The following is a 25132-nucleotide window of genomic DNA, read 5'->3' as shown; positions in this document are numbered from 1 at the left end:
CAAGAAACAGTCAATGTCTTTTTTTTTAAGTAAGATGCTCAGAGCAAATTTTAAGAAGGAAAAGCATTTAGAGTCTGATTCAGGGGCCTTAACATAGATATCTAGTGCTTTTGAAACATTCTAAGGTATCCAAAACTTCTGCAGGGGCATGACAACTCTGACATCGGCCTTTTTGACATCTCCACCTTCCCGAAGCTACAGCTGGAGGCCTGGAGGGACACTTCAGGGCATCCTGAAGGGCCCCAAATCTGTCTATCAGCACCTGAAACAAACATTAAAAATGTACTACTGTGTTTTTTGAATGCATCCAGGTAGAGAGAACTGCATTTATTTCTGCATTTATTTGTTGGAGCTCATGAGGTTCTTATCTACCCACTTGTCAAAATCTCTTTCCCAGCCCTGCTATCTGCTCGTCACCTCCTCCCAGCTATATGCTCACACCTTTTATATTTAACATTTCCCTACTGAGAACTGTGTATTATAAAATGCAGCTGCAGGAGCTGACAGCTAGGTTATTTTTTATTGTATGTGCATCCACTAAAGAAATGAAAAGTAGTCCATTTCTGAACCAAAGTACAGTCAGGACTCTGCCACAAATCAGATTCTYTGGTAAACTCCTGCACCACAAACTCTGCTAACCTTCAGCTATCAGTATTTGAGGTGGAATATTGATTTACAGGTTTTAGCTCAAACATATGGCAYACAAGAAAAGCACTGTGCTCATCAGGTATGGGATTCATCTTATCTCAACTTCAGAACCTAAGTTAGGGGTCTCCTCTGAACTGCTCTTTTAGATCTTCATACAGCTAACAGCAGTTATAGACAGACTCCTCACACGGTTGGTGCTGCCATATAAACTTAAGAGTGGGATTCAATTCCAGTTTAAGGTATTTAAATCCAGATATCAACTTATAAATATGCTCATGGGAGGTAGGCAAGTAAAGATAATTTTAGTCAGTGGAATCTAACGAATACCATGAGTGAGAACCAGAAAGCTTCAGGGTGGTCATCGTAAGTAAGGTGTAGGCTCCACGGATGGAGCTGATTAGATTTCTGTCAACTTCCATGGGAGCTCCGACGCTTGGCGCATACACAGACAACTGCGAGTGAACCCCTTATTTATGTGTCAAAATCTTAAAATGAATCCTTCTTAGGTATTAGAGTCTGTAAGCACAGCCAAGTGTGATTTGGGATGTCCAAGTGATCTGTCACGCGCCAGGATTCAGCAGATACAATGAAGGACACTGATAGGGGGATCATTCTGGACTGGCAGTTGGAGGCCAAGCCATCAGGACATTTCAAATGACACTAAATATCTATGATGAGGGTGGTAAAACACTGGCACAGAGAGAGGTGATAGATGTCCCATCCCTAGAAACATTTGATGTCAGGTTGGATGGGGCTCTGAGCAACCTGGTCTAGTGAAAGGTGTTTGTGGTACCAAATAATGGMTGAAGTTATGATCATAGTTGCACTGCATGAGATATTTCTTCTTTCCCAGGCAGCACTGACCATTACCTTGCATGGTGTTTGTTGGTTTAACAAAAAGATGTAGAAACCAAGAATCTAAACCAAGAATTTATAACATGATGGACTTTACAAGACACAGCACTTCATTAGTAATTATGCTGGGAMAAACATGGTGACTGTAATTGGAAATTAGTGTGAGAAAGGATCATAAGACTTGGTCCAGAGGGAAAGGTAAAGAGACCACTAGCTTTATTGCTGGGTTTAGCACCTGGTTTATTAAAATTAGAAGATGTAAAGTTACTTCTTTCTTCATTAACGGTACTGCAACCCCAGTGGAGTCACGTTGGAAGAACACAATTTGTTTCTACACTTGTTACTATTCCAGCYTGACAGATTATTGTCACTAAAAGCAATATGCAGGACATGCTGCACRCTGGCATCTAAAATCCAGGGAACAGCATGTCCCAGAGAGCAAAGGTTGAGTGCTGCTACATCCATATGTTTCAACAGAATTAGTGTTTTTAAGAAAAACTGGTAATTTTGTTCTCTGGACTATTCCATTTAAAACAAGACTTTCCTTTTGACAAAATACTTTGAAGCCACAGCAGATTGTTAAGCACCTTTATCTGATCTATCTGATGCCTCAAAAAAAAAGTGTAACACGGATGAGAAATTAAAGGTAACCCTCTCACTTGGCTCACCTATTCCAAATGTCATGAAATGCAATAAAACTGAGTGCTCTGCAGGCTGGCCCCTTCTCAGCTGGCTGACTGCAAGTCGCAGCAGCTTCACAGAGTAGGGGAATGACTTCCAACCATGAGAAAGTTTACTCTGACACTCCACCACCGAGGGTCACAGTGCCCAGTGGGTGGAATTTTCTCCTGAACAGAAGGCAGGCATTAAAGTGCATCAGCCCAGTGCTGGGCATATCGAATGCCAAAGGCTGCCCAGGGGCTTGTGCATCACACAAAGATCCCAGCTCATGTGCTGTCAGTCACAAGTGCTTTGCCTCCATCTCTCAGGGATAGGGGAAAAGACAWCTGGTAGAATCAGTGCCTGGGAGTGAGTGCTCCTGGCAAATGTCTGAAAAATGGTGTAATAAATGGGGAACACTTCTGATTTGGAAAGCAGGGGAACAGTTGCATTTGTGTTGCTCAAAGCCGTCAAAAGAAGCACAGAAAGGAGATGGGGGTGATCAGGCACTGGCAGAGGTTGCCTAGAGAAAATGTGGATGCYCCAATCCTAATTCAATGTCAGGCTGGATGGGGCTCTTATTAACCTGGTCTAACACAAGGTATTCCTGCCTATGGCAGAGGGGTTSRAATTGCACAATCCATTCCAACCCAAACCATTCCATGATTCTATGAGTTATTRTCCCTTGGCTCAGATGGTTCATACCTGGATTTCAGGAACAATAGGACCTTTCTCTGAGCAGGAAGTCGCAAAAGCAGTGAGCGGAGATGGGGAGACCACGGGGTTGGGCCGGGCGAAGTTACTGAGGTCACAGCTTGGGATCTCATTCTCTTCRTGCCTCATGACTATGGTTTCCATCACAAAGAAGCGATCCCAYGGCAGCCACAGCGTGTGCTCCTGGGTGATGAAGGGAGCYCKCTCAAAGTGCAGGATAATGGAGATTCCACCAATGGTAACGAGATCAAAGCTGTTTTAAGAGATGGAATACAAAGTTAATGCAAGCACTACTCTATCTGTTTGTAACAACCTCCTAGCAAGGACCCCAGAAKAATAACTGCAAGAAATACCATCAGTCACATTTTATCAACCTAAAATCTGCAGTCCAAAGAGGCTTTACTGAGTAACAGCAAGTGTCAGAGGCAGGAGCCCAAGTTCAGCTTCTCTGCATGTTGTCCTCGTGTATATTGAAATCATACCCCTCCCTTTTTTTTCAAACACACTTATCTTTGTTGGTGCTTTTCTAGAACCAGCATATTTTGATCATACATACTCATTCTCTCTTTTTTTTATAAAGGTATTTACTATCGAAGCAAAAACACAGATTGGATCAAGTCACACGATAAAATAAACTATTTGGAAACTGGTTTCTCTGACACATCCCCATATAAATTGTTTGTGCATCACTGCTAACCTGACTAATGTCTAATGCAACCCAGGGAACACGTAGAGCCCAGTCATAGACTGAGCCTAGTCTACTAGAAATACATACAGTGCAGGCTGCCTGTGTGCCACAGCACTCAGCACATCATCTRTTTTGACTCTAAAGCATTTAGAGCAGGGCAGATGAATCACTGCCTGTGATCTTTGACTTCACCCTAAGCTACCTCCAGCCAAGTGGCTTTTCTGCCTGTGTTACGGCTGGATAACAGACAGCCTTCCAGAGCTSAGTGAAAAAATGGTACCTTGATAAAGGAAATATTCCTTCCCTGGATGTAAGGATGTTGGGATAAGGTTCTGGTGTTTTTTCTTAGTTTTGTATTTAAACTTCACATCTTGTCACAGATGGAATTTTATCAAGTACCATGGGATATGTGTACTATGTATAGACCCAAAAAAAGAGGTGTTAAGTAAGAAAGGAAGGGATTTCAACAGAAWCTGAAGACCTCTTGCTTTTGCTCCTTTGTGTTTTTCTCACAATCTCTTCRGTTGCAATGCCAAACGTGCTTCAGGCAAAGGAAGTTTTCTCATCCCTGCTTCTCACTTTCATGCTTGGTGCTGCTGTATGACACTCTCACTCAGAGTTTATGCATGTGATCAGGCTCATTGGCTTCAACAGAGCTGCTCGTGTACTTAAAGAGCTGTGAGCTTAAGTGCTTCTCTACATGAGAACTGGGATCTGAAATACTGATTGCCCAAAGCCAGACTTGATTAACCTTCTAAATACATGGTAAGAAAGAAGGTGAAAAAAGTATTTAAAATTATCTTTAAAAATTAATTGTGAGGCTTTCAGACCGGGTGCAAAAATCTCAGAAGAGATGYGTACGAACTATTTCTAAAAAAAAAATCTTTGTCAAACAATTTTTTTGGGGAACCTTTTTTATTTCATGGCTGATGGACTGAGGTGYAATTTAGCAAATATAATTACAAAAAGAAGGTTATTCACTAAAGAATGTTGAATTGAGTCCATGGGAGGACATATAAAGCACTTCAAAAAGCCAAAGCCATGTTTATTCTACCACTCGAGTTGGAGCATTGTGTTCCCAGACCTATGGAGCTTGGCTTGCAGCAGCCTGAGGAGTAACTTCCTGGTCCCTGCCAGCAACGCTGCACAAGGTTTGTACTCAGATGTGAATGTTTTCAACAGTCAATTAGCATTTGGCAAGTCCTTCAGATGGGAGGGAGAGGCTTGCTCTGCATGGATCTGGGCACTGAATGGGCCAACAGGAGGAAAGAAATAAACATTACAAATGATGCTCAACAAGTTTTTGGACAAGTTGGAAGAGGTTCTCTTTGCAAACATCTCCATCTCATCCCTTTGGCTCCACTGCTGGGGTCAAACATTCTGGCTTTCTCCTGCATCCCCAAAACAGGATGCAGAAGGGAAAGCACCACCTCCATGTTAGCCTCCAGCAGCTGTGAAAACAGAACCATGCAGTATTTTTTAGCTAGTGGTTTTGCTCATAAGATGGTTTTCACAGAGTCCCAGGGTGCAGCTTTCAAGTTACGTTGATGAACTGAACAAAAGGTAAACCCAAAACCAAACAAAAAAACCCCAAACTGAAAACACCTTCCTACCAGTTTCCCTTAGTGAAATTAAATTTAACAAGAGGAAAACTGCCTTGGGATTGAAGGAATGAGATAATTTTATTTCCGTTTCTGCTGCTGATCTCTGATGTATTTTTTATCACTCTGAAAAAATCATACTTGTTGTATAGTTGTATTGTTGTTTTTCTCTAAAGACTCTGGAGARACAAGCTGAAGGATGAAATTATCTATTTATCCAAAGCAGGCTCAAAAAATAAAAAACCCACACAGGCAAGTGTAACCCTTTCTCATCTCTTTTCTCTGAAAGTCCATGTATCTGGTATTTCTGAGAAAGCCATGCCAAAGCTGCTGAATGTGATGCGGAAAAAGTTTGGAGARTTTCTTGCTGCTATATTAACACTGTTTCTACAACCCACAGATACTGAGGACCTGCAGCTTCTCTGAACTACCCCTTTAATCAAATTTAAAGCTTTATTTAAAAATGTGGTCTATAATCCAATACTGATACTTTGAACTGTCTGTTAACTTTGCTTTACAGGAAAATGCATACAACAGAGTAGCTTGAGAGTTGTTGTTTTATATTCATGCCTTGTTATATAAACAAAATATCTGTTGAAATAATTARGCTAAAAACACATGAAAGCCTTGAAATTATAAAAGTTTTGTCAGTTTAAGTAATGTGACTTAAACAGGACCAGAATTTCACTATTTCAGGCTTTATCTGAGCTATGTAATAGGAGAGACCCGGAATAAAGTGAATCGCCTTACAGGGGTGAAAAATTTAGTTCACTGTAATTCTAAAACTGAGATTTTACTTACTCATTTTGAAACTTGGTCATGCCAGAAAGAAACCCCAAAAAAACCCCAAACCCAGAGCAACAAAATCAGCTTAGGAAGAGATCTAGCTAAATTGATGCAATTGTGTCTTTAAATTCCCTTATTTTAAAGACCAAGTTATTTCCCTGCTATCAGTAAACTGATTTACTAAATCGATTTAAGGCAACTCAGTGCACATTTTCAAGAATAGATATTCCTGTGGTGAATATGCCAAATAATAAACCTGCTGARTTTTATACAGTTATCTCATGACCCCTGGAACAAGGTAACTGCTTGCATGTGTGCTCCCATTTATTCTCCACACCAGAATGACACTGAAGATGGGAGAGATGACCCTGTATGACTGTGCACTGCTCTGGTCAGGAGAAGCTGCTTCTTGCCTAAGTGCATCAATTTCTTAAAACAAAGTTGACTCAATCATGTGAAAACTGTACTGTACAAGAGCTGATGACACTTCAAAATGTCATCAAAAAATTACTCTACATACATACATACATACATACAYGCTCTATCAAAAAAATTACTCAAATCCACAAAAACGATAACAGAAACTGGAATAGCATGAATTCTCTACATGATTGTGAAAGTGCTTTACAAATCATATTAAATAAATACTGTAACAATYAATAAGAAATGCAAGTAAATATTAACTCCCTTTCACAGGCTCGTTTRCTGGCCTGGGAAGGTCAAGAGATGCATGTAATGGTACCCACTAAATCAGCAGTGAGGCTAGGATTAAAAATTAGGRATGTCTGACAACATTTTCTGCCCTGACAAATTTTAATTTGAATGGTGTTAAATAGTTCAAGATGATTTACAGACCACTGAGGAAGTCACTGGACTCAAGGACAGATTTCATGGGACTTTGAGCAACCTGGTCTAGTGGGTGGTGTCCCTGCTCATGGCAGGAAGTTGGAACGAGATGATCTTTAAGGTTGCTTCCAACCCAAACCATTCCATGGTTTWATGGATTCTGGTGTTCTTTAACCTGCCCATTTATGGACAAGTGGTTTCACTTGAGCAGAGAGCACCTACAGAGTACACAGATGCATTGATGTGCCTGTGCATTTGGGAAAATGACTGCATGCATCCCTTAGCCAAGTTGGAAGGTATTTTTATTATTCTGGAGGCTCAGCACTGCAAYTGGGCAATTTGATGTTGCTTGTGCACCAGATGTGCACGAGGTTTCTGTAGAAGCAGATTGATTTGAGAGGAAGGTGAAGAACGTGAAATCAAAAGAGCTGACACCACACGGTCTGGGGTTACACTGACCCCCACCAGCCTCTGACAGAAATCACAGCTTTAGGATGAATCTCACTTRGTCACAGATTCCTTGCTCTGAGACAGCTGATCTCTGTCATTTTTATCACTTGGAGCTGAATATCTGCTGGGGTCTGAGTCAGCAAACTGCAGCCCTGAGCTCCTTGAAACTAATTTAACTTCTGGAGGCTGGCAGCCACCCCAAGGAACCAGGAGTCCACCAAARCCTGGTGGAGCATACTGATGCTCTGGCTGCTTTGCTTTCTGCCCTGGGTCCCCCACTGAGTTGGACCTTGGAAAGGGCACAGCATGGCAAGAGCATCCCCAGCTTGAACTACCAGTGGATTTATAGCAGCAGGGGGGCAGTGCCTTTCACCACTCAAGAACCAGAAAGAAATCGTTACTTGAACATTCCAAAGGCTTGGAGCTTGGACAGCAGCAGTCACCTCCATGCTCTGTCCCTTTAGCTTGTATGTTTGCTGCCTAGAGGTCCTGTTTACAGTAAAGCCCTTTTGTGCTAGGTACAGCACAACTGCAAAGCAAAGAGATGGTTTCTTTCCTCAAAGTACTTGCAATCTAAATTACACACAGTAGTTGGGTGTTGTATATATACAAGGAAACAGACAGAAAAAAGGTTATGACAGATCTTATTGTCCAAGATTTTTTTAGGCATATTTATCTGTTCTACTGGACACAGATTTTGTGCTGGTGCATACACAGCAAGYTGATCACGAGAGTGTGGTTTGGATCCCACTTTCCCACCAAGTAGGTTCACTAAGGTAGGTTCACAGAGATACTCTTAAGCATAAATGTTGAAATTTTCTCCTTTTTGCAGTCATGGCAATAAGAAGACACCAGCTCCAGAGGTGTCCTTTTATGAGGGAAATCACTAGTTTTCCTAGAATGCCTCTTTATTATCYGCATTTTATTGTCATGTCATCAAAGAGTTGGAGCATCACTTGGAAAGCCTTGGTGTTACAGTAGGGGCAAACACCCCTGAGAGTGAACAGGACAGCATCAAGCACACGTTGTTAGTACATGTTCCTCTCTTTCATTACAATTCTATCTGTTTCTCTGGCCAACTCAAATGGAAGTTGTGGATTGGAGAGGTGCTAAAATCCATAAATCCTCTCCCAAGTGTAAGTGGTTACTAGTCAATACATAGAGCATGTGCAGCTGGAACCCCTTATGTTACGCTTTTGTTTTTAAAAGAAAGAGAGCCAATTAGCACTGRAAAAAAAAAAAAAAAGATAGGATGAAAGACATTCCCAATTTGCAATGCTTTTGTTTTGGTTGAACATGATCGCTCAGATTTTGCCTCCAACACAACTGTAACCTYAATGACTTCTTCCTAACCATTTCAACATGAATTAGCAAGAATAGAGATGCTGGGAGCCCAAGACATTTTTTTTTAAAATGCAAGAGCATGGCATTACCAAATTGCTGGCTAAAGATTCTAAGTGATATCACAAAGTTGATAATAATAAATAAGAAGGATAGAATAGAATAGAATAGAATAGAATAGAATAGAATAGAATAGAATAGAATAGAATAGAATAGAATAGAATAGAATAGAATAGAATAGAATAGANATAGAATAGAATAGAATAGAATAGAATAGAATAGAATAGAATAGAATAGAATAGAATAGAATAGAATAGAATAGAATAGAATAGAATAGAATAGAATAGGACTATTGTCTCCTTTTCTCCAAACTGGAAAAACTCAGATACTCCTCACAGGATATTCCTTCCAGTCCTCTCACCACTTCCTTGCTCTCCTCTGGACACACTGAGGACCTGAACATCTTCCTTAAATCATGAGGCCTAGAACTGCACACACAGTTGTGGGTCATGCTGCACCAACACTGGATACAGCAGAACCACCCCCTTCTCGAGTGGCTGGTTATGCTGTGTTTGATGCACCACAGCATGGGGTTTCTTCTCCTGGCTGCCAAGGCACACTGATCTAACAGCTTCTGTTCAGCTGCTGATGGCCAGCACCCCCAGATACCTGTCTGCAGGGCTGTTCTCCAGCCACTCCTCTCCCAGTTCATACTTGTGCCTGGTTTACTCTGTTCCAGCTGCAGAAAATCCTGCATTCTGACATTTTAAATTTCATTCCATTAATCACAGACCAATGCTCTAATCTACTTAGATCCCTCTTCAAGGTCTCTTGTCCCTCAGGAGAGTCAACAGCACCTCCCAGTTTGGTACCATCAGCTGAATGATACATTCAACTCCTGCAGCCAGGTTGTTGATAAATACCTTGAACAGGACTAGCCCTAGAATTGAACAGTGAGGAACAGCACTGGTGACCCGTCACCAGCCAGATGTGGCCCCATAACAACCAACAATAATGCATCAACCCCTTCAAAAGGCATCAGTAATTAATGTGCTCTTGGAAGGAGTTTCTCTTCACCACATGTGGCAGTAATGCTGTTACTGCTGTTTGAACACCGTAAATTCCACACAGACATCCTACCTGCCATCTTGTCTGCTGATTGTGTATCCAAACAGAGGATTGTTGACAAAGCTGATGTTCACTCCAACTAGAGGGGTCCCATCTGCCGTCATCACCTGGCCTCGAATCACACATGCGTGTCTGTAAAAAGGAGAAAAATGGTAAGAAATAGTAAATCTTTCTGACAAATGCAGTTTTTTCCTTTGTTCACATGGCTGGGAATTCCTATGGATAAGAAAGTCAAGGCCTTTATATCCTGTAAAGCTGGAGGCCATGCTGTGTGTTTTGATGGTGGGATCTCACCTTGAAGGCTTTTCTGGKTATTCAATATTTAAAGTGAGGTTTACAATTACCCTACTCTAGAAAAGTAACTGCTGGAGCATATACTTCCTTAACTATAAACTTCTGTAGGATTCACAGCATCACACTGGAATTTCACAGAATCACACAATCTCCTGAGTTAGAAGGCATCCACAAGGATCATTAAGCCCAGCTCCTGCCCCTACACAGAACAGTCTCCAAATCACACCACATTCCTGAAASTGTTGTCCAAACAGTTCTCGAACTCTGGCAGGCTTGGTGCCATGACACTCCCTCAAGACCCTGTTCCAGTGCCCAACCACCCACTTTTSCTAATATCCAATAGTGTCTGAACAATATTGCCCTAATTAAAAGCAAGGTGCATCTTAATATCAAAGAGAACAAATACGTTTAGCAGTGCAYGGACATATTTAAGGCCTAAAAGCCACAGAAGACTCTGACAAGGCTTGGCAGCTCATTACTTTTCCATTTGGGAAAACCACGACAAATAAATTGCGAGGTTCAGAAAGCTTCCTTACCATCTTCCTGGGGAGCTGAGCACACTAATAGGATGGGAYTTTTCTTCTCAAGCTTGGTAGATTGCACCATTTTATAGGCTACATCTATTCCAACTACTCTGCTCTGTAATATGATCTTTTATCTAAGGATTTAAAGGATCTTTATAAACACTGATTAATCCAGCCAGATTGGTATTTTACAGAGAGAGGAAATAAAATACAGAATGATTTTCAGTTGTCCAAGGTCAGCCAGAAAACGTGCAGTAAAGTCAAAGACAAATTTTCTCGGTTCTTATTCCAAAGTCTGTTTCCAGACTTCTAAGTCATTACTACATTGCTACCTTAGGAGCTTCCCATAAAGACAAAACATCACATGTCCGCGAGAGTGTCTGAACCCAATTTTTGGCTGAAGGTAACTATTTTTCTGAGCAGCAACAGCAAATTGTGGTGTCAGTGTGCTAACGTGACCCAATGAATAATTTTCCTAACTGCTGTCCTGCCAGAGAGCAGAGATTGAAAGCCAGTGTTTCTCCAGGTGCAAAACCAGATCTCAGCTAGAGTAAATCTTTCCAGCTGCACTTCAACGGAGCAATGGTGCTTTGCAGTTCACTGAGGCAAAGGATAATTTCTGCAATGTTTTGTAAAGATGATTTCATAAACACGGATCATTAGGGAAAGATCCAGCTATTTTCTTACAGTGCACCTAAAAATCTGGGATTGTATAATACAAGGAGATAAAGTATAATTTCTATTTAATAAAGGCTGCACAATTTTTACATTCCACAGTACAGCAAACAGACCATTTGCCAGGGAGTCTTAAAACAAAATTCCTGCTGATTTAAATGGAGAGTTCCAATATTATCAAAAATTACTGCAGCGATGCCAAAATGTGTCTGCAATCTAAGATGTGACTATATTCATATATACTTTTGAAATAGGTCACCAGAAAATGAGAAATAAATGGAAACTATTTTTGTCACTGAGTTTTCTCTGGTGTATCATCACTGACTWCTTAGGATTCATGTAGGAAAAGACTTGGACCAAGTTTGGAGCTAATAAACATACAATCCTAGCATGGTTTGGGCTGGAAGGGACATTAAAGATCATCTAGTTCCCATCTGCCTGCCATGGGCAGGGACATGTTCCACTAGACTGATTTACTCAGAGCACCATCCAACCTGGCCTTGAATATTTTCAGGGATGGGGCTAATGGGGAGAATAATGTCCTTAATACTTCTATTGCTTCTCCTATTGAGGGCTCTAACTCGGCTTTCCAACTATTAAAGAAAAAGAAATAATCCAGTAGAGTATTATGCATATCACTCTCTAACACACAGGTAGAGCACAATTCAGAAGGATCATGATGCCATGGAATATGCTTGGAAAAATGTCAATGCTTGGAATAACCCCAATGAATTAACAAGTCCCCATCTGGAGTGCCATTTTTGCACAAGTGAATGTGTCTGTGCACATCTCTGAGCCAAGAGAAGAACCTAGGCCTGCTCTTCCCAGATTTTTCCATGATCTGCTCCACTTTGCCCCATCTTCYTTTCCTCAGAGGAAGGGTTTGAACTGCCTTCTCACAGCTTCTCATCAAATGGGCTGCACATTTGGTGAAAGACAAGGAATCACTGCAAACTCTTTCTACTAAGACCTGACTATGAAGGACTCAGCGTTCTGTATCACATATGCAAGTAAACACTGCAACTACAAATGTTTTAAAATAATGGAGACAAGATCATGCATTTCTGCGAATCCAAGAAGAACATTTCCACCTGTTCTTATTTTTTYTCTTCCAAGAGTTCAAACCAAATAAAAGAAAAAAAATTAATGTTGCAGGTGTCTCTCCTGCTGCCCTACACACATGTCCCAGCAGCTGCAAAGTTACAAGTAACACTGCAAGCACATTGGCATGAGGGATGTGCTTTATATCCACAAGCATCTGCTCCGTTACGTATCACTGACAACTGTTTCTGCAACAAGCACCAGCACAACCTGGACAAACACAGAGATTCCTCTCACCTTGGCAGCTGTAGCAAATGCCTTTGATGCCCCACCTTTGGAGACAGACTCAGTTCCCATCCTGGCCCATGCTTCCCAACATTCAGCCAGCTCTGCTAGCACAGCTAYGTGCTCACAGACTCGGAGGCCATCTCTTCTCAGAGAAGCAGCTCATCAGCAAGCCCAGCTGCATCCACCATCCTCCTGAGGACTATAACCATTGCTTTATTTCCATGCTATAAGGAGAGGGTACCACTAAGGGGACATCATTCCCAAACCACAGTGATAAAAGAAGCTGGAGCAATATGAATGAATCTGAATCCATTTAAAAGAGGGAGGAATAGAAACTGGAGGAAAACTCGAGGCCAGACTGTCCCTGATRAGTTTCAAATCTCCTTCCCTGGGTGATAATATTTACCCCACTTGAATAAAACAGTTCACACGGTGCACTGGAAGCAGCTGGCTTCTCCAGTGTTAACATGTCCTTTCTGGAGGCAAGATCGAGTACCTAGAATGTCCCAAACCCCCCAGGAACCTGGTTAATGCTAATTTAGTCAGCTATTTCCTTCAGTTGACCTTGGTCTAAATGCAATTATCCTACAAAGAAGTTAAGTGGTRCTGCTAAGATGCTCAGCTCTGCTAGAAGGTCTCCAAATGCATTTACATAAAATTATCTCTCATGTTAATAGAAGAGATTTATTCCATCAGTCCAGGCCTGCTAGTTCAGAGTGTTTTCTGCAGCTGAACAAAATTCAATTTCTTGTAGCCTGAGCCTCATCTTTCCATTAAATTATTAATAGTTTCCACCTATTGCCTCTAGTTTTTGGTTTATTTTTGTTTGTTTTGTTTTGTTTTGTTTCCCTCACTACTGTTACACAAGGCTGTAAGGATTGTTAGGTTACAAGGAGAAGCAGTCTCCATTTTTCCTCCTCTTTAATTATACTTTTCCTTTTTCTTTTTTACTATATATAAAAGCTCGCCTGAAAGACCAAGCCATAGTCAAAATGGTATCTACAATGCCAGATGGTGTATCAGAAATTTTACACAGTTGCTTTGCGAAGTCATCCTTTATTCCCAAGAAAATTAAATTAAGTCTTTCTGGTAAGATCTGAGCCACAGTGGCAAAAGAGACAGAGGTGCACGGATGCCTTTACGTTCCTATTACTCAGATATAAATAAAGTTTGACAGACTGTCAACAAAACTCAAGCAGACAAAACAGCCTTAGAACAGAAGCCAGTAAAGTAAATTCCACAAAAGCCATTTCACCTTATGGGAGCACATTAAGGATTTGTCTTTAATACTAACTCTGATCCAGTGTCTCACAACTTACACACTGGTCCTTCCAATACACTTTACTCACAGATGTTTTCTGGTGACTGTGCTTGGCATTTGGAAATAAGAGAAAAACATTGCTTCTGCTATTTTCACTGGAAGAAGAAAATTCCACGCGTCCTAAACCCCCTTTTTCTGCCAGAAATGTATACCCTTTCCTTGACTGAGGATAGGAGCCATGGGAAATCTCACTTAGATTAATTTCTGTTGCTCCTCAAAATACTTCCAACATAACTCATTGGACCTTCTCATTTAAAGAGTTCAGACGTGTGAAAATGGTTATCATGATTGCTTAGCCATCCTCAGCCAAGTTATTAATAATAAATATTTTAATTTAACATTATAAATCTCTTTGAACTTATCACTTTCATGTTTTATTGGTATACATAAATACACACACATATACAAAGGATTTATCCTTCTGCTCAGGATAAAACTCCAACAGAGCTCCACARAAAAAAAATCGAGAAAGTTATAGTTCATTGGAAAGAATGTTATTAATGAAATTAGRTGATCTCAGTTCTATTTCTTCCTCTGCTACAACCTTTCTGTGTGACACCAGTCATGTCAGCTGGTYTGTTTATGTCTCTTTACTCCACCTGCAAAATAACAATCCCCTCTTTACAGAGACACAAGAATAATAATTGCAGTAATCTCATAATCCCTTGCATAGGGATTTTGACATTCTCAAAGCAGTTCATCTGTGATATGCTCAGGCTGGTGAGTGCCTACAAGTACAGCCATTTGCTACGATCTCTTGGCTTCAGCTGCTKTGGCCTTTTTGCTGGGGAGTAAGAGAGGATAAAGCAAAATGTACCTCATCCTTTTTGGGTTGAATGCACCTGTCTAATGTTAAACAACCTCAGGGCAGTCTAGTACCAGGATAGACAGAACACTTGGTAGAATGCCAAGGCAAAAGCTAAGGGCATCATGATCAAGCACACAGACACAGAGAAAATGGCTGAGCTGGCAGATGAAGGACAAAAGAAGAAGAGGAAAGATCAGAACACAGAGACGTTCAAGTTCATTGCTTGTGGCAGTATTTCCCTCAAAAGCTGTCGGTAAAAACAGCCCTACCCACTTGCCTCTTAACTGTGGAGAAAACTCCCTGACAGTCTTTCCTTGAACTGAGTCAATCCATCTGGCTTTTTTAGTTCRGTTTAGTTGTAGGAAAAGCTTAAAGTCAAAACCTATGTACTGTTCTTAGCTGCCATCTGAATTAAGGAATTAAGGTCAGGAAAAAGAATGGAAATAATCCTTCTGAATGTCTCCTTGTTAAAAAGAAAAAAAGGCACTCTTATATAGGAAATCAAAATTGAAGAGCAGTCATCAGAAAGAGCCCCACACTACCACAGACAGCACAAGTGAGTTTCTGAAAGCATTTGGCATGTGTTGGGCAGCTAGGATACAATTCTGCTGGATTCAGCAGGTCCTTGTGCAATAGGACATGGAATAACGGTTCTAAACTGAAAGGGTAGATTCTCACCAGATTAAGGAAGAAGCAAATCTCACCAGATTTARGGAAGTTTATGATAAGGATGATAAAACACTGGCCCAGGCTGTTGGGAGAGAACATGGCTGCCCCATCCCTGGAACCATTCAAGGCCAAGTTGGATGGGGCTTTGAGCAACCTGATACAGTTGAAGGTGTCCGTACTCATGGCAGGGGCCAGATGGCATTTAAAGGTCCCTTTTACCCCAAACCATTCTGTTGGTTTAAATAATTGATTCTATCGGTCTAAATAATTGATTAGGCTTGTTCAAGGAGTTAACACTAAGGGAAGCACCAGAATGACGGTGACAACATGACAAAAGGACTAACGTTTGACCATCCCAAATGGGGACCTGCTGAGCAGCACTGACAGACATGGTTTGCAACAGATCCTGCCATTCTGCTTTGTGAGCAGCTGATGGAACAGGGACCCTGGAGAAGGAGAATGGGTCATGAAGAGCAAAGTTTTTAACAGCTSTGAACAGAAACAGTAAAAGGACATCAACTCTTAAGTTGTTTGCAGCAAGAAACTGCATCTGCCCTGTTTGTTTAACCTACTTAGTGAAGGTACTAAGGTCCCACCTCTGAAGGATTAGGAGATGCTGATGATTATGTGGGAATGGTCCTTAGCTGTTAACCTTTTGCAAGAAGCCTTCTACAGTATTTAGATATTCCACAAAAGACACAGTAAAGCAAAGTGAATTAAAAGCTCCAGTGAAAACCCATTGCTTTAATTGTCTGAAGAAGGACAAGGGAAAAAGCCACATAAAGCTCAGATACTTTTACAAATGTGGCTAATAAAATTGGTATTTGAAGTGAAAAAAGAAGCTGCCTATAATTCAAAACTTATAATAAGATCTCTAGGTGCAGATTTTATTCTTGCAGCCTCTTCAGATCTGGTCTAACTTGACRATATCGAAGCAGTGGGCCTTTTTCATCTGACATTTTTAGTATACATGCAAGGACTTGGTTTGGTGACCAGCTGTTGCTCAGTTTCTCATGCTTTCCACTGCATGTACCTGACTCCATTCTTCTCTGTGAAGACTTATAAACTGATGGTTCTTAAGCATCTCCTTGAGCATCATCTCTTTCCAGCACTATCAGTGACTGCTGGTTGTAGCTCCTCCAAAAGGAAAAGGAGGTGTCTTTATTGCATGCAATTTGGTAACAAAATGTACTCTTTCGAGGACCACCTACCACTTCTAGAAAACTTACGATTATTCCTTTCAGAAGAATTCCCTGTTGGCTCCATTCCTGAAAGACWCAGGTCTGTATTGCTTTGAAATCTCCCAAGAACTGAGCATTATCCACCTCTTGATGTGTGTCCTTTCTCTTTACGACAGCATAATCTTCGTCCGATGCGCCAAGCAATCTGGCCACTGTTGGATAGAGATGCCACTCCTGCCATCCAAAGCATCTTGTGTCTCTATGCCTCATTGACTCACCATTTCTACATCTCAAGATTTCTCAGTCRAGCTATAATGGTAAGGTGGGAGGATAAGGGATATGGGAAGGCTACTCAGCAGAGGAAAAGATGCTGATGACGTCTGTGAAATTGTAAAACTGACTCTAACTGTTTAATGAAAGTATTTTAGAATAGAGTTTTATAGAAAATGCAACACATAATAAAGTTGGGCTGTGCTTTACTGCAAAGTTTCAGTGAAGAATACTTTCATTCACAATGTGGTTGACTAATGTTTAGTTGGTGACTCTCTCCTTTTCTCCAGTACAACCAAAGAAACATTCTCCTGCTTTGCAGAAGGTATCAAAGAAACAGAATCCCAGTCAAATTATCCTAGGTATGTACAATCCAAGCCAAGTGTCCAGTAAYACATAAAGTGCAAGATAATTTTTCCACCTAATACTGAATTATGCTTATTTCATGATTTTTCAGAAGTCATTTTATAACCATTATTTCTATGAGAGGTAAAGAGTTTATGCTGCAATAACTTTCAGAGATGAATAATATATTCATGTCAAGTCTTCACTAAAAATGTCTGCAGAACTTAGCTGTTCTGTATTATGACAGTATTTTACATCTGGTATTTATTTAGTAAACTCTGGCCACATATTCAGCTCTGCAGAAGGACAGGAATAAAAGCACTTCCTTTCACTGAATCTGAGGCACCATGAAAACAAAACTGAGCAGAAGAGAAGGAAAAATACATTATTTCCAGGTTAATTATAAAATGATCTATCTTTTTGATGATCATAGGGAAAGTTCTTTAACTACATATAAGCTGTCTGATAGATTAGTAATGATCCAAAGAAATTAAGAAAAAAAAGTCCAATAAAATACGTAAAATTTTATGCTCAGGATAATAAAACTGCATTTTTATATAGGAGGTTTTAACCAATTTAGTAAATAAATCTCACACTCAAAGGACAGTCTCTTCCTGATAAGTTAGTTTTTTTCTCAGGAAAGTACCTTAAATACTGAATAAATATAAATCAAATATCTACATGCAGATCCAAGAGAATGCATCAGCTCTGACGCCATAGTTTAGACTCCTAAATCCAAAAGCGCATGTCAGCACCTCAGTTATCTGGGAGCTACTTAACCCATTAGGAGGTTTTTTTCATCCTTGTGAGTTTTGAAGGCTTGAGATTTGTTTTCTGCACACTCCTTGGGACATAGGTATCACCTGAGACCTTTTAATTCCAGGTGCAAGATGGTGTAGCATTTCTATCAGGYTCCTTGCTGGACCCTGGAAACATGCCCAAATCACACTCAGAAGATCCTATTCAGGRGTTTGTGCTTGGTAATAAATATCTAATATTTTAAAAATAATTTTTCAAAGCTGCATCCCAGTTTCTCTAATGACAGTACACAGGACTTAYTGAAACACAGAATGATTAAGGTTGGAAAAGACMTCAAAGATCACTGAGTCCAACCAAATCCCTTCTACTGACACTTAGGAATATAATTACATCATGATTACAYTATCTATGTTATGGGAAAGAACATAAATATGGACAGGAGCTTTGCTTTTGTGGAGTCCTGCAAATTCCACGAAGTTGAACTATGTAGCTGCATATATTTCATTAATTTACTGTATGGAAATAATGTCATGATGAGTTCARAATCAAAAGAAAATGGCAAACATTGAAAAAAAAATAAGCCCTGTACACCCTCAAGGATAGTAAGGAAACATCTCAATATTCTTTGAAATTACTTAGGACTGACCAGATGGACTACCGAAACATTCTGAAAAAACATTTCAATCCCCCCCTATTTTCTTAGGTCTTCTTTGGCCATGATGAATATTCACATTTTTGGTTTTGATRGGGCTTGGGATCAATGAAATTTAACTCTCTGACAATAAATCCCATTTATTTATTTATTCACAGGCATTTATAGCATACYTGTCTCTGAGCTTCTAACTGTGCTCCAACTCCAACTCTACCTGATCAGTATTACAGTACATTGTACTGCCTGGTACACARAGGGGACACAGAAAGGTTGAGTGACTTGTTTACAGATAACTTGTCAGCCAGCAGTGGGAAAAAATGTACAAAGGTAATTGTGATCAGAATTTTAAACTATGAAAACTAACTAACTTTTTGTATGTAGACTGCTGACCTAAGGGCAGTCAGGGACTACTCTGATACCAGATGCTGCTCTGTGATGTTTCAYGTAACTCAGATGGTTATTTCTAACTGTCCAAGTAAGCAGAACAGGTTGTTATTACTGGCAGCAAGTAGATACACACAATCTGTCTCAAAACAGAAGGGGTATAAAACACACTTACTTCCAAGTCAACTGATTGCTTTTCAAATTTTACTTTACAAAAGTGTCAATTCTGCACACCGTTTTCTGAGGTACTTCAACCTATGCCAACACTTACCATAAAAGACTGTGGATCAGGACTTTAGCCTGCTGTTGCCATTTTCTGGCACTGTCCCTCGAAAGAGAACAAATATATCAGGTTTCCTACTTTGCAGTCAACTACTTGACACCCCTGCRTCTTGTGCTACTCCTTATGGTGATGGACAACTTAGAACAGCTTAAAAACAACAAAGCAAACAGCAAGAGTAAGTGGTTTCAAAATCAATAGAAGAACGACCAAGTAGTAGAGGAGTACTTGTTATCTGTTCATCAAAATGATGTGAAAAGACATTCTGCGCATTTAGAATTTAATTTAGCTACTTGCTTTATCATCATAAACACTCATCTCAATATGGGCAATGATTAYTTTTCCTTCCCAAACATGAATAATATATAATTGCTGGTATTTGGGAAGAGACAAGGTCTTTGCCTTTATCCATCAGGGTAATTTATCACTGTCTTGCTTTTTCCTCTGCATTGGTGAAAGAGCTTGTCAGCTCAGCTTGTTCTTAAAAAGCTAGAGTGTAATTCAATAATAAATTCACTCAAAGGCTAGCTGTCATGAGACATTCATTTATTTGTATCCATTAGGTGATCTGCACTGCTGTTCTCTCTGAAGAGTGGCTAAGCTGTGGTTTTGAAGCTCAGGAAATATACTGCAGAGATATTCAGTCATCTCCCTCACACTGCTGCCACTTCTGCACAGGCCATAGTGAGATGCAAATGTGCCCGGGTTCCCCCAGGGTGACAATCAGTCAGCCATGACCTGGTGAGGCCCTAAGGAGCAGGCTGTAGCTCCTGATCTGAATGATGAGTGTGCCTGTGCCACTGGGGCCCATGCAGGACACCAGACACACAGGACACAGAGATCTGTGTCACCTCTCTATCGTCTGCTCATGGGGGACTGCTCACAGCAAATGACATGGATCCAACTCACACCCTACCCTGTAAGGATGATGGCACTGGGACAGAAAGATGTCTGAAGTTCCATGCCCAGCAATCTACAGTCCTGGTCGGCACCARGAAGGAGATGGCTTCATGAATCACCCCAGCAGCAATGGGAGAGGGTTGTCCTAAGACAGGATGCCAGAGCCCTTCATAAGAATAACTCCCTCCTGTGGGATGAACTTTTAAGCCAGCAGCTGGAAGGAGTGATGAAAACAGTTCATCCTGTCCCCAGCTGCTGCTGTGATTTTCATGGAGACACTGAGCAGCTCTAGTGATAAGAGGGATATTATCACCTGCCTGCTGTAAAAGCAACTGGTGGAGTTTCAGCCACAATGCTACTGCCACATGTGTGACACATCCACACACGTAAATACAGGCAGTCCCRTTTGCCCAGACTAACTGGGTCTCAGATGGTACCTGGCACTGACCATTGCTGAAGCACTGTCATTTCCACAGTGACAAGAGGAGCTGTTCAAAGGTCCAGCTTKCTAGGTGAAACAGGCAATTGAAACTACAAAGAGAGGCCAAGTAAGCAGAAAACTCTTGCAATGGTTGATCTACAGAATCGTTAAGAACTAACAGGAAGTTGTGATGCCTCTTGAGATCCCAAAAATGTAGTGGCATTTTCAACAACCCAACTCTCTGATGAGCCTGGACTATATGCTCTCTTARGGGAAATACAAGTTCTGTTGAGATTCTTCAATGTCACTTGCAATCACTCTTGTGAAAATCAAGACACTTAACTTKAGAGATGCAATACAATCACAGCTTTCTGTGACGTATCTACAGATCACATTTAGTGGCACGCACTCTATGCTTATAATGTGAGAATGGCAACCTCATAAATCATCACTACGTCTGTGTAATTCTTCATGCTATCTATTTAGGACAAGTTTTATTAGTTTCACTGCATTTAATGAAAAGCAGTCATTAAAACCCTTCTTATTGATCCAAATATTTGCATTCCCTCACTCCGGTAACCTACATACCAGACAAACATTTCTGCTAGCAGGTACTCCTTTTGAATTCTGAAACTTTCCTTAGCAGGATTTCTACAGATGGTTAGTAATTCCTTCCTATATAGAGATCTATCATCAGACCTATGAAACACTTCTAACTACTGTAGGAATCTATGTCACTCTAAATGACACATTCTTTCTGTGGGTCCTCTGCTGGCTCRCTCAGAAATAAATTCACTGTAAAAATCAGAAATTCCCACTATGTTCCCCCAGCTCTGTGTGCAGTGGAATGCAAGCAGCCCTTAAAGAGAAGATGCAATTTAAATTTTTTTATCACACATGTGTGAAGATACCTATAGTTCATTAGCTGTATGGAAAGTTCACTAAACACAGATGTGTGTGTACCAGAACGCTCTGCCTGTCTGAAAGAATACATAGGGACCTGAGACCACAGAGTCCACTGTGGAAATGCTGAGGAATTTCTACTGTAAAGACATCAGAAGAATGAAGTTGTGAGCATAATGTATTTTATATTCTGAAGCCTGATTTTACAGCAACAAGCCACATCAACTAGTCCAGAGTTGACTGTTCRGTGATCTTCAGAACGCTGATGAAGGACAACAATTAGCAGTATAATAAGTGTTTGGTATTAATCTGAATCACTGTTGACAGATTTCTTGGACGCTGAAGACCTTGGAAGCAAAAAATATCAGGGAAGCTATCACACCAGGCCAGTTCTCTGTCACTGCTATGGTCAGCCTGTAGACTACCAAAAAGGGCAATGCACGGGAGGAGGTAGCCAAGAGATGCTGGCAATGTCCCTTSATGAAAAGCATTAGGTCAGACCTAGAGGGACCTGAGAGGTCAGTTGAGAAGCCAGTGCTGAAATAAATACCCACACAAACATGATGAGGGTTGTGTATCTTCAGTGCCAACTGATTAACTGCTGCGTGCGGAAAAGCTAAAAGCAGTCCATGACTAGGTGAAGTTCAAGAGTTCAAACCTAAGTGCTGARAACCACCTCCAGGATCAGGGTCAGTACTTCTGAAAGGCAACATTCAGGGCAGACATTCAACRATCTAAGAATCTGACATCCCAGTTACCCTATTACAAGCAGTGATTTTAAAGAGATGACTGGCTCAGGAATATACTTAAAATGACTTGCTGAGATGCAGTCACAGAAGTGAACTGCCTAAGTGAACTCCCAGTTCCTGTTTCTTGATGATGATTGCAGCGAAAAAAGAATGTCTTGGATTTAAAACCAATCTATATGCAACCTGATTGCTTACATGGATAATCACCCTAAGAGCCCTTCCTAGACGGAAAGATTTTGCTCAGTTCTTTTGCAGTCTCTAATAGTCACACTATAGATTGCAAATAGCATTCTTGTTTCCTTCTCTTTTGTCTCTGTCAAAGGAAGATCTGCCACTGCTGTTTAGGAGATTCTTGTGGGCAGTATCAGGCACTTAAACTAGAAGAGCTGAATGGATGCCTTTCACTCCTTGAAATAAGGGAAGTAAGGATAGATACAACTGCTCACACGTGTTTGGAGAGAAGCATCTTGCATTACAGGCTGGCAGGAAATTGTAGAAGAGAYAGTCAACAGAACTACATCAGCTACAAAATTCTTCAGGTTTCTACTCCACTTAAACCATTTTGATATTCTGCATCTTGCTGCCCTTCAGYATCTTTAAATGTCCAAGTGGCTTATGCTTTACCACTTACTGAATCAACCCCAAAATTCACTTACCCGCCTTCAAAAGGATTGTCCCCTGGGATGACGTGAGTGCTGTCCTTGCCAATCAGGAACTTGATTCGATCATAGAAGGAATGCAAGCTCTGCTGGGAGACGGGWGCCTGTGTCTCCTGGATGATATCCAGGGGGTCCGGGGAGCCCAGGCACAGCGCATTAACGTGGCACAGTGGCTGCAAGCAGCAGTCTGGGTCCATGCAATCCACCAGGCCATCTACAGAACAGGAAGGAACATTTTAGAGCAATGGTAATGGAGTGCTGCAGACTTCAGGKTGAAAGAACTCTTTCCAATGTACACAACAGAGAAATATGGATTTTCATTTACATTGAGCAAGGCATGTTCACTTAAAGTCACAATAAAGAACCTAAACCAACTTTAATATGTAACATAAATATGCAGTAGAATTTAATATATGAAAATTTATATATTAGATTGGGCCCTCAAAAATGCATATTTTAGATTAATTCTAAGATGTGCCATTCCACAATTCCGTCACTTGGATAACTCCAGAGACCCAAAAGGTTGTGTGTTTTATTGCCAATATACACACCCTCTGTACCCTGCTCCTGCTCCTTGCACAWATCACAGACATGTTGCATCACACCAAAGCTGTCAGGTTCACTTTTGCAGGACTAAATGGTGTATCTAAATATCTATCATGGCTGCAGAGAGATCTATACATGTACACAAATAAAACAATAGAAAGTAAAGGAGATTTTGCTGGGAAGGTTTGATCTCTTTTGACCTTTATCACATTGATTTGATACTGACACAGAGTAACAGATGACCTCAAACTCTTGGGAGTGAATCTTGCATTTTCAGCACCATCAAATTAGAAACAATAATAACAGCAGTGGACACACATGAAAAAGCTTGTTGAGCACACTCCAGTAAAATGAGGCTTTGCACATCTGTCAAGCCATCACATGCACAGACTTCCCTTCCCACTGCCATACCAACATCCCCCACTCATTTGAGATGCCACTGCTCATTGCAAACAGCACAGTAAGAAGCAGTGACAGGAAAGGAAATACAAAAAAAGCTCAAAAGAGGTTTGATGAAGCATCACATTTAGCAATAAACATTGTTAGCATGTAGTAGAGACAGATCTTTAAATCAGATAAGGGAACTGGATGTTTTTGTTCTGGGGTAATGGGATATGGAGCCCTTCACTTCCAACTCATCAGTTCAAGCAAGACAGTTTGACAGTGAATGAAAATTACTACCATGTGATGGCTGTTCACAGACCTATGTGAAATGAGTGGCTGGTCCCTGTGTAGCTGCTGGGAGCCCCATATATCAGAGAAACCACCTTTACAGCAAGCATTCCAYTAACAACTCCAGCAGAGAGGCAAGAAATGAGCATGCCTGAAGAGTARCACTGTCCTGAGAGGTAGTTCTCTCCTGAATTAGGATGAAATCTTTAGTTTTCAGGATAAATTATTTATTATCTCAAAGAAACAGTTAATTAAAACTRGACAGTTTATTGTTATTACTGTTGGTGAGCTTCAGTTTTGTCCCAGTTTTACCAGGCCGAATAAGAAGTCCTTTCACTCATGTTATGGGCAGTTCCTTGTATTTACTGCAATACAAAGAGGATGGACTCTTACCTTTTATTGTTCTAGTACTTAAGATGGCTCAYACATCATGGACTGGAATTCTGTTGAGTTATACCTGTTCCAGTTTYGGAATATTTTAGTGTTTCTAACATCACAGACAAAATCATTTCATGTGGTCACTCATACACAGAAAGCTGAACAAGAGGCCTGGCCAGGGTTCCCAGAGCTTCCTGCCTCCAAGTAGATCAAAAACAATGAGCACCTGCTCCATGTACAYGTACATGTACACACACACACACACACTGGGTCATTTTCACAAGTGTTCTGCAGTAGCTGTTAACAATAATGGGAACACTGTTAGGCCAGCAAAAGTGCTTTGGAAAATCCCATCTGTTACTCTCACCTCTGTCTGTTCTAATATCTCTGCATCTTTATAACTCCTTGCAAAATTGCCACAAAAAATTTTCATCTCAGGCACTAAACCTACCCATTGGCCTTTTCTTTTGATGACTAGTGTTAATGAAAAAGAACTAATTAGTGTTTCTCTGCCCATTAAAACAATTACTTGCTGAAAATTATTAGATCAGTRGGATTCTGGAAGGTCAAATCTCAGATGGAGTTTGGCAGACCATTCACAGAATAATAGGCTTAGCCACAGCTACCTACTAAAAAAACACAAAAAAAAATCAGATGGAGTTTGGCAGACCATTCACAGAATAATAGGCTTAGCCA

General features: G+C 40.7%; 1 protein-coding gene across 3 annotated transcripts in view; it reads right to left on the bottom strand.

The window, feature by feature from the left end:
• TENM4 (teneurin transmembrane protein 4) overlaps positions 1 to 25132 on the bottom strand; it is a 585345-nt gene that overhangs the window by 72770 nt on the left and 487443 nt on the right. For all 3 annotated transcript variants that reach the window (XM_057364068.1, XM_057364069.1, XM_057364070.1), the window contains 3 exons: positions 22838 to 23054; positions 9730 to 9849; positions 2869 to 3130 (listed from right to left, as the gene is read on the bottom strand). In XM_057364068.1, the coding sequence (XP_057220051.1) occupies positions 2869 to 3130; positions 9730 to 9849; positions 22838 to 23054 (599 nt within the window). The remainder of the gene's footprint in view (positions 1 to 2868; positions 3131 to 9729; positions 9850 to 22837; positions 23055 to 25132) is intronic.

This window comes from Malurus melanocephalus, unplaced genomic scaffold (assembly GCF_030028575.1).
Source record: "Malurus melanocephalus ecotype Western Australia unplaced genomic scaffold, MMel_1.1 scaffold_34, whole genome shotgun sequence".
NCBI lineage: Eukaryota > Metazoa > Chordata > Aves > Passeriformes > Maluridae > Malurus > Malurus melanocephalus.
Note: the sequence above shows the minus strand (reverse complement) of the source record. Positions and strands in the feature narration are given on the sequence as shown.